Source organism: Gallinula chloropus (genome assembly GCF_964237585.1).
Source record: "Gallinula chloropus genome assembly, chromosome: 2".
NCBI classification, from domain to species: domain Eukaryota; kingdom Metazoa; phylum Chordata; class Aves; order Gruiformes; family Rallidae; genus Gallinula; species Gallinula chloropus.
In genome coordinates, this window is record NC_140086.1 from 18,216,489 (window position 1) to 18,233,717 (window position 17,229).

At 36.2% G+C, this 17,229-nt stretch overlaps 1 protein-coding gene across 3 annotated transcripts in view; it reads left to right on the forward strand.

The window, feature by feature from the left end:
- The window catches only part of CSMD3 (CUB and Sushi multiple domains 3), a gene marked incomplete at its 5' end in the record, with an annotated part of 624,550 nt that overhangs the window by 430,329 nt on the left and 176,992 nt on the right, over window positions 1-17,229 (forward strand). For all 3 annotated transcript variants that reach the window (XM_084280272.1, XM_084280273.1, XM_084280274.1), the window contains 4 exons: window positions 5,249-5,440; window positions 10,624-10,762; window positions 12,870-13,057; window positions 16,978-17,172. In XM_084280272.1, coding sequence (XP_084136398.1) covers window positions 5,249-5,440; window positions 10,624-10,762; window positions 12,870-13,057; window positions 16,978-17,172 — 714 coding nt within the window. The remainder of the gene's footprint in view (window positions 1-5,248; window positions 5,441-10,623; window positions 10,763-12,869; window positions 13,058-16,977; window positions 17,173-17,229) is intronic.

Sequence of the window (17,229 nt, forward strand, 5' to 3'; positions counted from 1 at the left end):
GCTTAAGGGATAAGAGATGTTCAGAAACTAAGAGTTCATATTTATGGGAAAAAAAAATAAATCTACTTATGAACTGGGGAAAAAAATCTCATAAGTTTGTCCAATAAAACATGGTAACAATGTGGTACTTAAGATGGTTTTAAAAAGATGGATTATAACAGCTAATGTAAATTGACAACAATAAGAAAAATAAAATTGGGTTACCTCATTAAACCTGTGTTATCTCCCTAAGAAATAAAATGTATCTGAGAGTAAAATCAGATAAAGTCTCTTATGAAAGAACTTTATCATCTTCACTGTTTCTCCCCACAAAAAGGTGTGAGACTATAAAAGCTCACAATGTAAACAATACTTCAAAACCAAGTTCAGTTATCAATAGCTACTAAATAGTTTTGACTGATAATCAGTAGGAGGTATAAAAATCATCTGCATGCAAGTTCTGAATAAAATAGCAATGAAATAGTATTTAACCGTGCAGTTAGCCAAATAGCCTGTGTTTTCCAACTTGAATTATCAGCTAAGCATTCTAAAACGTGTCATTACTGGCCATACAAACCGTTGCTGTTGAGAAAACAGACATATAAATCTCCAGATTTCATGAATTTTTTAATAATGTGGGACTTGGCATCTATGATAAACATGGATTTGTGATTTTTTTTTTTAAACTACCTGTATTGTTGGGCCTTCTTGGAAAATGTAGTTGGTGATTCTACACTGATTAAACTATGCATAAAGTGAGTTTCTGAATGAGGTCAAATATACACCAAACATATATGAGGGTTGAAGTAAAAAAAAAAAAATCCATTAATATATAGTAGAAGAAAGATGCAAGCACAAATCCCACAGATCCTAAATGTCAAATAAAATTATTAAAATAAACTGTGCTTCCATAGCTAAGAATAGTATCTTTGAAGTTAATACTATGTCCGGAAATTTAAGTAACACTTTAAGTCTTCAAATGAGGAGCCAATTCAGTAAAAGACTGAATCTATTGATTCACACCAGTCAGGAAGTTCCATGTGAGAAGACATACTCTATCTCTGCTTCAAATTACACAGGAGAGATTTGAACTGTGCTCTACCCCAGTTTACTAATTCATGTGGTTTGGGATTTTTTTATTTGCTTGGTGTTTACCTGTTTGTTGTTTTGTTGTTTTTCCTTCCCCACACAAAATAAACCTGACCTATCTTACACTTGATATATTTACTACTGCAGAATCTGAGAGGAATGAACTCCCCAGTTAAGTGCCTAATGTGATGTAGCTAACAATTAGGTAAACAGAGGACGTGCCCTAGACAGCCTAGAAAACCCTGATTGTGAAAAATGTTAAACTTTTTGTTGAAGAGTTGCATTGTCCCAAATAGAATTCTGATTCTGTGCTTTATTAATATTTCTCCATTTTAATCTTCAAACAATAACTGGCAAACTTAGAATCTGTGAAGTCATGCAAAATCAACAAACTGACTCTGTGGTTAGAATTTACTTAAGAATTATGATGGATATGCCCCTAAATCTCTGTTAGATCTACAGCAGAAACAGAAGTTAAAAAAAAAAAAAAGTAATCTCAGCAGTGCTTCTGTTGGTAGAAGACAGAATAAAAATACTGTGGCTATTTTATTCGTTACTTTTCAGTAAAAGTTGTATAGAAGGTTGGATTTAAGACAGCAAATACCAGGCTGATCTGATTCTCAAACAGACTGTTAGAAATGCAGGGAGACTGCAGTGTCCATTCGGGTAAAAGTTTTACATAGACTCTGGGACAGCTTGAATTTTGAAGGTGCAGTGTGTCTGTATTGCTTCAGGCTGATGCAAGTTTGAAAGACCAACAATTACAGAAAGCCTTTATTTAAAGTGATAGAAGTTTAGAATAACATGTTGGTTTAAATAGGTTAAGAATATTTTTTTTGACATGCTGTGTGTTATGAAGAGTTTGAGATTTGGAAGGCTTAGAGCTTCTGCCCTGGTTTTGTGCTTTGGGGGGAGTGGGGGAGTTTGATTTCTTTTGTCCTTAATCTCAGGAATGGGATTCAGAATTTTTACTTATATTAGACTGATCATACATTTGAAAACTAAATTTAGAAATCACTGTTAACAGCAAGAAATCATTTATTATATTCATTCCAGCATCAGTGGAATCTATTACTGACTTGTCACACTTTTAATGCCATGTTTCAAAATATCTTTCCTGCATGAAAATGGAGCTGTCATCTCGGGACATTACAGTCACATATCAAATTGCCTGAGCTTATGAACTATTAGAAAGCTTACAGTAACTTAGTATTTTTGAGGCAGGAATCATCAGTTTGCAATAATTTAATTATTTGATTTCTTGTTCAAATGTACTTCAGGGCCTTATTATTGAAAAAATATATCAACATTTTTTTATACGGCACATCAAGGAAATGTATAGACACAAACTCTTTCTGGGTATGGCTGAATGCTAGTTCAGTGCTTTTGAGCTCTCTCTGCAGGACCATTTGCACAGTTATGTTTAACAAGTCAAGCAATGACTTAAGATGTTGACTTCTCTCAATTGCTCAGGACGCATGCATCCATCTATATGAGGGCTGATAGGAAAATTCCAAACAAATTTTTTTGGTTATTTTTGTTTTGGGGAAGCATAATTTTTTACAAGGCTTGGCTGCTATGAATCTCCAAAACAAGATCTTGCCACACTTCAGCAAGGCTTTTGATACTGTGTCCCATGACATCCTGATAGCAAAGCTGAGAAAGTATGGGATAGACGAGTGGACAGTGAGGTGAGTTGAGAACTGACTGTCGGGCCGAGCTCAGAGAGTGGTGATCAGTGGAGCAGCGTCTGACTGGAGACCTGTGACTAGCGGTGTTCCTCAGGGCTCAGTGTTGGGTCCAGTCCTGTTTAATATCTTCATTGACGACCTTGATGAGGGAATAGCATCCACCCTCTGCAAGTATGCTGATGATACAAAGCTGGGAGGGGTGGCTGATATGCAGGAACACTGAGCTGCAATCCAGCGAGACCTGGACAGGCTGGAAAGCTGGGCAGGGAGAAACCAGATGAGGTTCAGTAAAAGCAAGTGTAGAGTCTTGCACCTGGGAAGGAATAACCGTTTGAATCAGAACAGGATGGGGCATGACCTGCTAGAGAAGAGCTCAGTGGAGAAGGACCTGGGGGTCCTGGTTGATGACAGGTTGGCCATGAGCCAGCAGTGTGCCTCAGTGGCTGAGAGCCAATGGGATCCTGGGGAGCATCAGGAGGAGTGTAGCCAGCAGGTCAAAGGAGGTGATTCTCCCCCTCTACTCTGCCTGGGTCAGGCACAACCTGGAGTATTGTGTCCAGTTCTGGGCTCCCTGGTATAAAAAAGACAGGGATCTCCTGGAGAGAGTCCAGAGAAGGAATACAAAGATGATTAGGGGCCTGGAGCATCTCCCGTATGAGGAAAAGCTGAATGAACTGGGGCTGTTCAGTCTTGAGAAAAGAAGACTAAGGGGGGACCTTATTAATGTTTATAAACATATTAAGTATGGGATGCAGGGGGAAATGGCCAGCCCCTTTTCAGTGGTCTGTGGAACAGGACAAGGGGTAATGGCTGCAAGTTGGAGCACAGGAAGTTCCGCACCAACATGCAGAAGAACTTTTTCACAGTAAGGGAACAGAGCACTGGAATAGGCTGCCCAGGGAGGTGGTGGAGTCTCCATCTCTGGAAATATTCAAGACCCGTCTGGACACCTATCTGTGCAATATGTGTTAGGGAGCTGCTTTGGCAGGGGGGTTGGAACCGAAGATCTCTCGAGGTCCCTTCCAACCCCTATGATTCTAAGATTCTATGATCTCCTAGTATAATGCATTGAAATTTAGAAAAAAGAAAAATGTTCTCCTAAACTTAAAAAACAACATCTTATTTAATGAGAAAAACAGGTGTCCTGATCAGGATTCTAAGTAAGAAATTTTAAAAAGCTTTCCTGATTATATATTTTTAAATCATTATCTTTCATTTATTATGCAGTAGGCAATATTTAAAAGAAACATTTCTTCAGTCTTTGAGGAATCCCTCACTATTGGTCATAACTGATTTTGTGTGGGTTTGGGGTTTTTTTTATGTTTTTACCTAGAACTCAACCTTCTTATTTTGGGGGGTGGGGTGGAGGGAAATAAAAAGTCCACTGACATAGAAAGCTCCATAATTTCATAAAGTACATTATTATATTTTTATGAAAAATATTTATTGGAAAGCAAGTCACTTGTGTGTATTTTAGGGAAATAATACATTTACACCAAGACTACTTCTTCGAAAAACATAATAAACGTAGACCATGTACATTTCAGCTGAATACATTGCTGTCTCCTGACATTTTCTCCCCTTAAAGTGGGCATGTAAATTAAATCTTAGTACTGCCACATTGTGTTTATGTTATAATGATTGCTGAGCCCAGTGAGACTAGTTCCACAGGCAACTCTGACATTTGTTATATATTTGTAATACATATACCATGTTGCACTTCTATAATGTATGTAGGCTATGATATTTGCTTAAGTAAACGTTGATGTACTTACTTTTCACGTAAGCTTAATTTTTTGTGCATATATATTAAATATTAAATAATCATAATATGGTAAATCTGGGGAAATTATCAATAAACCTCTCATACTTCTCTTGTAGTTGTGATTTTGTGAGTACTCTTAGTAATAATCTCTGCGTATGCATTATATGTAACTGTATTCTCTCAAACTAAGTCTATGTATATTTTTTATGTAGATGACAATATTATTACAAAAGTTTGGTATAAATGTCATGTTCAACAGTATAGATATGTGTGATCAATGAAATTAATTTCCAAATTCACTACTAAAATGCTATAAAATACATACTTTAAAAACTACAGAATTGTGGAGAATTGAAGATGTGTGCAAGCATAGCTTATTGGACAACCTGAGGTTTATAATTTGTTCTTTCCATTATTCACAATAAAAAGTCCTCTAAGTTAGAAGTGCTGAGTGTCTAGGGTACTAGGAAATCTCTTACTTTTCTTTCTACGTCTTGCAATGCAATTTTTAAAGTAATTAAATGAAAAATTAGACCCTTTGAATAATTAATGCAAGTGGCAAAAAATAGTAATATTAAAACCAGGGGATTGTTGGATGATTTTTCAGAATTTCAGAAGTGAGAAGGAAAATTTTGAATTTGTACACCTTCCTGATTAGAAAAAAAAAATAGGAAAAGATGGATTGAAAAGCTAAATTTAATTTTTTTTTCCCCTTCTTGGTTAGGTTCTGTAGCTACTGCTTGCCGTGATCCTGGTGTTCCCATGAATGGAACTAGAAATGGGGATGGAAGAGAACCTGGAGACACTGTCATTTTTCAGTGTGACCCTGGCTATGAACTTCAAGGTGATGAGAGAATAACCTGCATTCAGGTAGAAAATCGGTACTTCTGGCAGCCCAACCCACCAGTCTGTATAGGTATGCAAAAAAAAGAAGAAAAAAGTGTAATGTGTATCTGCTCCAGTAATTTTCTTGGAGGAACAAAAGCAAACACACACAGCACATTTGATAAATTATTCTGTATGAAGCTCCAATGGACATTAGAAAAATCTTTCCTCTGTAGTTGTTAGTATAATAGTTCTCATCCTTTCCCTCTTTAGGTCGGATCCTTTATAATTTGACGATCTGTGACAAAGAAAGCAAGAAAGTCAATGTCAAAGACAATATTAACTGCTCTTTAAAACTTGAAGAATGGTGATAAGTGTGAAGTATTTGGTTAAAGTTCATGCCTATATGTACAATATATCAGGCAGGTGACCTAATAAATTTATGGGTCAGGAAAAATATAAAGGGGCTAAAGTAGGATGCAACAGGAAAGAATGACAAGATGGTGGCCTAATTTCTTTGGCAATCTTGTTTATTATTAAGAACAAAATTTTCTTTTGTAAAAAATGTGACCTTTATTTCTGCAAAGATTGTCTCTAATACTGTTCTGATAAATGTACCTTGTATTAAATGGATTATGAAGCCATTAAAGTTGTTTAACTGAATCATGATGAGAAATAACAAGAAATTGCAAAGTCTCTAATAAATACTAGCCTTCCAGTAATCTTTTTTGAGGCAATCCTAATCATAATTATTATTGATCTAGAAAATACCTAAATGATCACTTCTAAAACCTGATGTAGATATAGACTGATAAATAATCATGGGTTTATGTCCCATCTGGATACTCCGGTAAATAATGTAATGATTCTTATTTTCCCAGTATGTATTTTAATACAGTCAAATGTGCTTTTGTGATGTAGAATGATAGAAGATGAGGACAGGCTGAAAGAGTTGAGCTTTGTCATGTGGGAGAAGAGAAAGCTCCACGGAGAACTTATAGCAGCCTTCCGGTACTTAAAAGGGCCTGTAAGAAATCTTGGGAGGGACTGTCAGAATGCAGAGATAGGACAAGGGGTAATGGGTTTAATCTAAAAAGGGTAGATTTAGACGAGATATTAGGAAATAGGTCTTCCTGTGAAGCCTCAAAAAGCTGGAACCAAAACTCAATGGCCTTGGTGACTATTAAGCAGGTATTCTTTATTGCAGAGCTGGGCACAGAGGGGATTGATCCTCCAAATGTGTGTGCCATTCAAAGCAAATTTTTTCATATTTATACAGATTAGCTATACATATTCATTACAATTTCTAAGAAAAGGCAGGGTTATGCAAATTATTTCCAGGAAGTAATTTACATTAACTCCTCCCAGATAGAGCATGCTCAGTGACAGGGGGTCTTCTAGCGGTTTTCAGGGATGAAGGCTGGACGTGATGTCTTCCTCTCAGCTCTTTACGGTTTTATCCATAAAACACATTCCTGGGCACCGTAAGATATATTATGTCTCTTAATTTGTTGTTGGTCTCATTATTCATGACTCCCCTGTCCTCACATTCTTTATCACAGAATCACAACGTTGGAAAAGACCAAAAGATCATCAAGTCTAACCATCCCCGTCCCATGCTAAACCATATCCCTAAGTACCTAATCTACCCTTTTTTTTAAACACATCCAGGGAAGGTGACTCCACCACCTCCCTGGGCAGCCTGTTCCAGGCCCCAACAACTCTTTCAGTATTTTTTTTTTTTTTTTCTAATATCTAATCTGATCCTGCCCTGGCACAGCTTCTTGCCATTTCCCCTCATCCTATCTCCTGTTACTTGGCTGAAGAGACCATCGCCCACCTCTCTACAACCTACTTTCAGGTAGTTGTAGGTGGTGATAAGGTCTCGCCTCAGCCTCCTCTTCTCCAGACTAAACATCCCCATTATCTTCAAGGCTGGTCCACCGTTACAGCTAAATTTTGTAGCTGCTCTCATGAAACAGCTCAAACCACTACAGCCATATTCTACTAAAATCCAAAACATGCAAATACTTTCTCTTCTCAAAACACTCAATTTCTTCTTATATTAAAGCCATACTAATTAATTGTCTCTTAAACTACATCTATATAAATCTACTCAGTATTATTACGTATTATTGAATCACTTGTGTGGGTGGTGAGGCCCTGGCATAGGTTGCCCAGAGAAGCTGTAGCTGCCCTCTTCCTGGCAGTGGTCAAGGCCAGGTCGGGTGAGGCTTTGGGCAACCTGGTCTAGTGGAGGGTGTCCCTGGCCATGGCAGGAGGATGGAACTAGATGATCTTTAGGACCCCTTCCAACCCAAAGCAGTCAGTGATTCTGTGATTCTGTGATTGATTCTATGATTTTGTGGTTTTGCTCAGAGTAGAGCAGTTGCTGAAATTCCCTAAGGATTGTGATAGGCAACCTGTTAAGTAGGATCTGCAAGTTTGATGGTGCAGAAAACAAAGAAAATTGGCTACTCCAAGGAAGTTCAAGTGAAAGAATATTGGATAGACCAATTACCCTGTCACATCATTATGAAATTCTGTGCTTAACTGTACTGTCTGGAGAAAACTGCCTTAAAGGAGTATCTGAAAGGAGGGGGGTAAAACAAGGGCACATAAAATCATAGAATCATAGAATGGCATGGGTTGGAAGGGACCCCAAGGATCATAGAGCTCCAACCCCCCTGCCACAGGCAAGGACACCCACCTCCAGGCCTGGATCTACACAAGGTTGCCCAGGGCCCCATCCAACCTGGCCTTGAACACTTTTAGGGAAGGGGCATCCACCACCTCTCTGGGCAGCCTGTTCCAGAACCTCACCACACTCTCTGTTAAAAACTTCCCCCTAATATCTAATCTAAACCTTCCTTCCTTTAGTTTTAATCCATTCCCCCTTGTCCTGCCATTGTCTACCCTTTTAAAAAGTTGAATCCCCTCCTGCTTATAAGCTCCCTTCAGGTACTGGAAGGCTGCAATGAGGCCCCCCTGCAGCCTTCTCTTCTCCAGGCTGAACAAGCCCAGCTCCCCCAGCCTCTTTTCGTATGGGAGGTGCTCCAGCCCTCTAATCATCTTCGTGGCCCTCCTCTGAACCCTCTCTAGTTGTTCTACATCTTTTTTGTATTGCGGGCCCCAGCCTTGGACACAGTACTCCAGATGGGGCCTCATGAGGGCAGAGTAGAGAGGGACAATCACCTCCCTGTCCCTGCTGGCCACCCCTCTTCTAATGGAGCCCAGGTTACCATTGGCCTTGCCAGCTGCAAGAACACACTGCTGGCATAGAATTGGCACTGCAACTGTGAGTACATCGGCTCCACAAGGGCATTCTTCATGCTTTACTATCCCAGGCAGTCTGGTCTTGAGCAAACATTGCAGAGAGGAACTAGAGTACACATCTGTTAGGAGAACATCTATAGCTTTCTCTCTCTTGCTTTTAATAAACTTAACTTGACCTTAGCTGTTACAAAATAAAATCTGCATCGTGTTTGCATATGCAGACACACTTCCCTGCACCCCTCATGCATATCTACAGACAGGTATTTGCATTTCTATTATGGTACTCACCTGGTGTCTGTGGCTATTCTACCTACCACATCACAAAATCACAGAATAGTAGGGGTTGGAAGGGGTGTCTGGAGAGAGAACCTGCTAAAGCAGATTCACCTAGAGCAAATTCACTCTAACGAATGTCAAAGTGTTACTTTCTGTCTTAATCTCCTTATTATGCCTTCCAGTGTATTGTGAGCATCTGGGCTTGAGGATAAGAACTGTCTCTGCTATTTGCTGGGAGAGTGCAAAAAAGAAATATTTTATTGTTTATCTCTTATTATTCCTATATGTGTAAATGTGTATTTGATAATAATGATAACTGAATATCTGCAGGTGTTTAAGGGAAAAAATAAAAGGAATGATAGAGCTCTAGGAACAGACCTTAAATTAGTTTATTGTAACTTACTGTCCTCGTTTGATATTGCTGGCTTAAAAACTTTTTTCTCAACTATTAATTGAAAATAATTACCCAATTATGAAGCAGTACTAGCAGTTTTAATCATTATTGATACTGAGTTGCTGATATTATGAAATAGATTAAATGTAGGTGCTCACCTGTTATTCTGTCCATGGTACATGTAAAAATATGCATGCACTTATTTTTTTAACAGCATGCATCCACTTACCTAATACTTAAAATTTTCACACTTTATACACAAACAACTACTGAACATAGTGTAGTAAGAATGCTTATTATGATGATTTATTGGCCAAATATCAGGCATGTTATTATTTTATATTGATTTTCTGTAAGGACACATTTTAGAGAGCATATGAACTGCTAATAAAATAATGTAGGGCATGCAAACGTTGGCTTGGAGCCCAAAGGTTTCAAAATTGTCATAGTTCAGTATACTCTGAAGTTTATAAATTTTTTTTCCTAACTTGCCATATATTCACTGACGTTTCTTTGCCTGTAAGTCAAAACTGAATAAGGCTTACTCTGCACATTACTTCAAGATCATCACAGTTTATCAATGTCTTAGAAAAAAAAAATATAATCTTGATGGAAGAATAGAAGAAAGGATAATTCATGAGGTGTATTTTTGTAGCATGTTCTAGATTGATTTTATTAGCACTTTACACTCTGAAATGTCGTCTTGAACTTCCTAATTATTAAGGCTCAAAACTGGGTAAATATAGTTGTCAGTTGTCCTGGGGTGTGCCTTGTTTGTTCAGCTTCCTTCAGTCCAGCCTGAAGATTTTATTTATCTCTCAGATTGAAAACTGTGATTACTAGAATTATTTTTTCATTTAATTTATATTCTGTCAGCCTTAGTCTGAATTACTAATCAATGATATCCTATGAAAATACAGGTAGTTGCATTATCAATATAAATAAATCATATTTTATAACCTAAGAAACTTGTTTCAGAATGCCTTCAACAAGAAGTAGAAATTGAAAAGCTAATCCGTTCAGGTTTTGTTCTTATGTCTGCAGCCAGAGCATTTCTCAAATTCAGAGTATTTTCAGAAAAGTCTCAACATAATGTTATGCAAGCAAATAAAATGACAGTTTAAAAACAGGTGCTTCACTTAGTAGTATTAGTATTTGTCTGAGGAGTAATTTGAATAAATTTTTTGTTTCTGTGAAAGATTTGTAAATACTTCACTTGTTTCTTGTTTAACTTTTGGAGGACATTAAATGTCAGTGAACAGATTGCTGATACTTACTACTTCTTCTCTAACCTTCTTTCTGCAAATCCAATTTATTTTTATTCACAGCTCCTTGTGGAGGAAACCTGACTGGCTCATCAGGTTTTATACTTTCACCAAACTTCCCTCATCCTTATCCCCACAGCAGAGATTGTGACTGGACTATCACAGTTAATACTGATTATGTTATATCATTAGCATTTATCAGGTAAACTACTACTTGCTTGTGATTTTTACTGTCATGTTTGTAACTTTATTATTGGCAATTGTTAAGAGCTTTCTTGGGTAATATGTATGCTTATCTTACGTATAACTAAGAATAATACATTATACAGGTATACATAATGAAGTATAAGATATAGCTCCCAAAATTATTAGTGTTTGTTATCTTAGCAGTCACAACAAATGCATTATTCAGTACACATAGAGTTGGAACTTGGGAGCTCATTGCTCCTGTTCAGTTAAAACCACTCTCAGTTTACATTGATTAATGTGTGGATGTTGCTCAATTTACTGGAGTTCTTCTGAGAAGGCAACATGAATTAACAACTGAATTTTCCCTGTCTCAGGAAGGTGATCTTTAATGATTAAGCCTATTCATCCATCTTATTTTCTATGAGATGTTCACCTTCAAATTAAGCAAATTGTCAAAAATAGTCCTTAAATTTAACTTTATTAATCCATTTAATTGCAGAATAGTTCAACAGTTTAATTCTTGTTGATCTGGTTATTAGATGGAGTTGTTTTAGCATTGTTCTTTATCACAATGAAAGATTAAATTGAGCTTAATAGAACCCACAGAGGAACTTTTGCTGTCTACATTGTATGTAAGACATTAAATAAATTAATGTACATATTAAGTGTGAAAAATACACATCCCAAATGAGGCATATGATGATGTCACAGAAAACTTAAAAATTATATTTGTAATGTCCCACATTTAAGTAGTTTGTATGCTAGATATTGTATAATAGTGGCTTTATTGTTCTGATCAGTGATAAAGTGATGACTTGGTTAGTGATGTACCTCATAGTTGTCTTTTCTTGATGCTCAGTGTTTTGAAGAGATGCTTCCAATAAGATCACTCAATTATATATCACTCAATTATATTTGTATAATTAATAATTTAACTATTTTGTTGGTGATTTCAGAATGCTGTAATTTACTAACCAACTTTCTACTGTGCAGTAGCTTTTTTATGTGAAATACCCTGTGCTCAATATATTTAAGGATATTTATATTGTATATTTAGATATAACAGATCCTCCAATTTAGAATAAATCCAGTATTTTACAGCATGACTCAATACAGCATTTGAACAGTTTACACATACCAAATATTAACAAGTTGTTCTTAAAATCTGGAAAATTGCTATGATTCTTCAATAAGTACTGTTAAATATATTTTTGAGTGGGACTTATTCCAGCTAACCCTTTTAAAACTCAAGACAAACTAACTTCAAAAATCAAAACTGTTGACTTTTGACTTTTGCATTTCTTTTCTAAGGAAAAGTGTATTTTTTAAATAATCCAAAAGTTAGAAAATATTTTTCCTTGAAGGAGCCGTATCAGGTCTTGAACGACTACATTTATTTTAATCAGGATATGTGTCAAGTAGAGACAAAATAATTCCAGTTTTTGGATTTTCGTTCTTTTACAATGTTTTTTTTAAACATTTTTTGTATAGGGACAGAGTTATAAGTAAACTTTGTTAACTGTCTGTCCTTATCTAGAATTAAGCTCAAAATAATTAACTAACTAGCTGCAGTTGCATAACTGAGCAAATTAAATAAAACCTCAAAACCAACCAACCAAAAGTCCCTAAAATTTAGTTCAAAAGACAATATTGTCTTCCAATGCGACACCTTTTTTATTTAATCTAGTAATAGGAAAAAATCTTCCTTGATCTTAGGGTTTATGGAAGGTCAGCCCTTGCCTGTGTGGAAGTGTTCAGTCTGACTATAAGCTGTGTACAATCTACTCTGCATCTGAGAGCATCATATCATAAAACATTTCTGTCAAGAGTTCCAGTAGATCTACGGGGTTTTTAATTTCTCTAAAGCTTTAACAAGCTTGTAATTTCTTTATCTATTTAAAAAGCTGCCTCTTTTTTTCTGACTAGCAGCAAAATATTGTTTCTAAGCAGAGAACCAATACAATATTTCTGTTATTTTCCACTTCTAAAAACCATTGTTCTGACACTGGAGGGTTTTTTTCTTTTTATGAAAATTGTAATAGTAAACTTTCATTTCAGCTAATAAAAGTGAAATGTTAGGCAAATTGTAGTCTATCTAATATTTCTCTTTTGTTCTACAGTTTCAGTATAGAACCAAATTACGATTTTCTTTATATCTATGATGGGCCAGACAGCAATAGCCCACTGATTGGTAGCTTTCAAGACAGCAAACTGCCAGAGAGGATAGAAAGCAGTTCAAATACCATGCATCTGGCTTTTCGGAGTGATGGATCTGTTAGTTTTACTGGATTCCACCTGGAGTACAAAGGTAAAATAAAAAAAAAGGATAATTTCTTTTTTCTATTTAAAAAGTTTAACACATGACTGTTAATTTAAATGTCTTCTAATTTCTCATAGTTTTCTGTCTGATAAGTGGTTTTGGTTGTACCTAAGAATATGATAATGTGTATTACCTATACATAAAAAATGTAAGCATACTAATTTAAGGTCAAAATTCTAGTATGATTTCATTTATCTGATACATAATATAGTTAAATGCATGATTCCAAAGAAAAACAATTCAGACAGGAGTTCACATGTTTCAAAACTACAGTAACAAAAATTAACAGTATGTATGCATGGTTTTTAGATAATAATGTTTTTTATTCCTTTACAGAGTAGAGTATGTTGGCATATGTGAATTTAAAATTCTGTAAGATGAAATGATGTGTCAGAGTCTAGGAGACAAATGTTGAAAATGAAAAATTATTTCACCTAGAACTTCGTATGATAGGGCATGGTAGAGCCGTCTACCTGTCTTAGACAGATCTGTCTGAGTTTAAAACACAGTAAAACAAGAAAATAAAGGCTTGCAACACTCCTAACCAGTAGGAGATTTCATAACGGTCTTTGTATGGCTCAAGAAACAGAAATATTTTATATTAGATTAATATGAAAATATCAAATAATCTATAAAGACAACCAGAAGGAAAAATATGGATGCTTCTAGTATAGAGGCAATACATGCTAACCTCCTTTTCTAAAGTCATTGGATACTACAGATATAAAGGAAGTTGTCTTCACAATATGAGGTAGTCCTAAGAAGTTAAAAACAGACCTCAAACATGTTGATGGTGAGTCAAGATGTACGTACTATAACACATGATTTAAAAATATTTCCTTTTCCTTCTCAATTAAATTGAAGAATATAGATATAAGTGCTAATGATCTTATAGAATGCTATTGAACAGGGATGTGAGACTTCTAAAGAATGAGGAAGTATATTGATTTTTCAAGGCTGCCAATCTTTTTCTGCTGTCCTGTTGAATATAAGCTGGCAATGGCCATGGTGGCCAAAAGAAACTAGGGAATACCATCTTTGCTAGAATTAATAGTGATTAATAATGTAGACATTGTATTTATTGATGACCTGTATGATGGGACAGAGCAAGTTTGTGGACACCTCCAGTTTCAGTAGAAATAAATGTCAGTACTCTGGAAGGTAGCATTGCTATTCAGAGGGGTCTTAGGAGACTGGAGAATCAAGCTGACAGGAGCCTTTGACAAACAAAGGCAAGTCCTGCATATTCAATGGAATAACCCCATGCAACAGTAAAGGCTAGTGGCTGACTGGATGCTGGCTGTCTTCTGGGCTGAGAGCAGAAGACTGGAAGAAATAGTGGAATCAGTAGATGCAGGCAGGTAATTCTTTCCCTTAGATCTGACATCATACCTGGAGTGTACAGGGCTTACCCTGGTGTAGGTAAGGCCCCAAGCATACTTTTAAGGGCTTACCTTTGCTGAAAGGATTTTAACACATACAAGTCCAGTCAGTCGAATGGTTAGTCACCCAGATGATTAGGAAAGTGGATGATATAACATACAAAGAGAGGCTGAGGGAGCTGGGTTTGTTTCATCTACCTAATAAGCGTGTATAGAATAGAGGGAGCCAGACTCCTCTCAGGGGTTCATAGTAATAAGTTGAGAGATAATGGGATCAAGTTGCCAGCAAAATTTCAATTAGATAATAAGAATTTTAAAAATGCTTAATTTCCAGTTCCAGTAGGGTTGGAGGGTAGTCAGACATTGGAAGTGGTTGCCTTGAGATCATGTCATCTGAACCCTGGACTGCACAAAGCCTTCAGCAACCTGATCAAATTGGCTCTGCTTTGAGTGGAGGTTGTGCTACATCTCTTCCAATCTAAATTTTTCTGCTTCAATGAACTTACCTTTTTCACTCAGTAGCAGCTGCAGTTGTGTCCTATATCTAGACTAATCCTATTTTAAGTGGCAGTAGTAGTTCTCAAACTGTACTTCATTGACGGGACATATTTCTCAGATACAAATCTCAGACCTGACCCACATCTCAGGTCTGTAATATTGTTTCTGGTTGGGTTTTGATTTTCACTTCCTCTTTTCCTTCATTTCTACTTTATAATGGAGGAGCAGCTTATTAGTTCTAAGTGCTCTGGAGAATAATTATGGAATGTTTGCTGTAGTTATGTATGTCTGTAATGTTCTTTCTAAGCAGCTTATTATGGCTTTGTTCTCTTTGAGACTTAATGATGGTGTAGTAAATCATCAAGTTCGGGACAAAGCACCTGCTTCTCTTGGCTTTCAATGTTGTTTTCTATGCACTGATATGGTAGTTTTCTAGAGGGTTTTGGCATCGTTACCACATGTTAGTCAACAGAGACTTCCTTGTTGAACTTGAGATTGCAGCAGCACATATCACTCACTACCTGTTTTCAGCCTGTGTTTCAGAAGCCTTAATTGATTCAGTGGTATGCCAAAGTTGTCAGAGAAGTTGCTGCTGTTTTCCTTGAAGCATGCTGCAAAATTTTACTATAGGCAAAAAGAATTTACACCCAGTGTGCACAGTCAAAAATATAGCATTCCTGTAACTCAAATCTTAGGTGTTTAATGAAACATTTATTTTTAGTCAATATGTATGTAATAGAGAAAAAAACTAAAAATGCTACAACAGAAAAAGTCTTTATAATAATGCAGCTACAATTGTAGTGCACACACTCTCCAGCATTTTCTCTGATGTTCTGCTAAACCTGCACTGCTCTTCTGTGTTGTCAGTTTAATGACACTTGTACTCTTGGGAAAGAAAGGGGAAGGACTACAGGGGTCATTGATGTCTTGAGTTCTTCAGTTGGAGCAATAGGAAATTGATGGTTAAGGAACTTTCTTCCTGACTCCTGGGAGCACATCTATTTTATTTTTCTAAATTTGCTAATATGGCCTTCTTATTTGTGTTTTTATTCAGCATGTCTCAGCTAGACCTGATGAATCCTTTTGCCACATTTGATTTCTCCATATACTTTAGCGTCATATATTGACTTTTTCATTACAAGTTCACTTAGCAGCTACTTCAGGTTCCTAAAAGTAGTTTGAAGGTGCTAAGTATTTCAGGCTTTATTTTTCAGAGTAGTTATTAAGGAACTGTATTTCTATAGTGACAGTTTTACTGTTTAGTCAGCAGCTTCAGGAATCTGTCATAACTGCAACTTTCGGGAAAAGAAAATTACAGAGTTGTAACTTTTCACTAGAGAAAATTTGTGCTGTGACAGATCATGTCTGTCCTCAGTTTTTGATTTATGCACCAGACATAATAGATTAATTTGTCTTCTTCTCTCTTCAGTTTTGCATGTAATACTAATATCTACTTTATCCAAGGTTCTGCTAGAATTCTGAAACATGGATTTCCTATAATAAACTCAAGAATGGTGATCTCAAAATATAAGTTGCATATCAATACAAATATATAAATATCATTTCAGTAAAAAGAAAAAATATTTTCTTGCTATTTTCCAAAAGTTAGCTATAATCATAACATAAATGATCCTTCTTTGGTTTGGGTTTTTTAGTTGAGAATATGCACTTGAAAACAATTTTCATTTTGCCCTAAGTTCTGTCAGACTCCTCAGGTGAGAATGTGGTTGGCTTACATAATAATTAGTAATATTTATGTGATAACTTAAAAAATATTAAATATCCTTTAACATGTTATTGTCCACACAGATTTTCTGATATGAGCGTTAAACAAGTTTTACCCTTCCATTTCTAATGTCACACTGTATTTTGAAGCCTCACCATTCAGAACAGGAGACAGATGTTACAAGCACCACACTACAACTGCCTAAATTAATCATTTGATGTGGAATGGAAGGATTTTCTTTCAAATATTTGTAATATTTTGGGTTATATTAAGAACTATGTCTGCATTTATTTCTTCTGTAGCAAAGCTTCGTGAGTCTTGCTTTGATCCTGGAAATATAATGAATGGAACAAGACTTGGAATGGATTATAAACTGGGGTCAACAGTCACATATTACTGCGATGCAGGTTATGTTCTTCAAGGATATTCTACGCTAACATGTATCATGGGAGATGATGGAAGACCTGGATGGAACAGAGCCCTGCCTAGTTGTCATGGTAAAAGCAGTTTTTAATTTATTATAATTGTGGTTGTTTCTATTCTTGCTTTGTTAT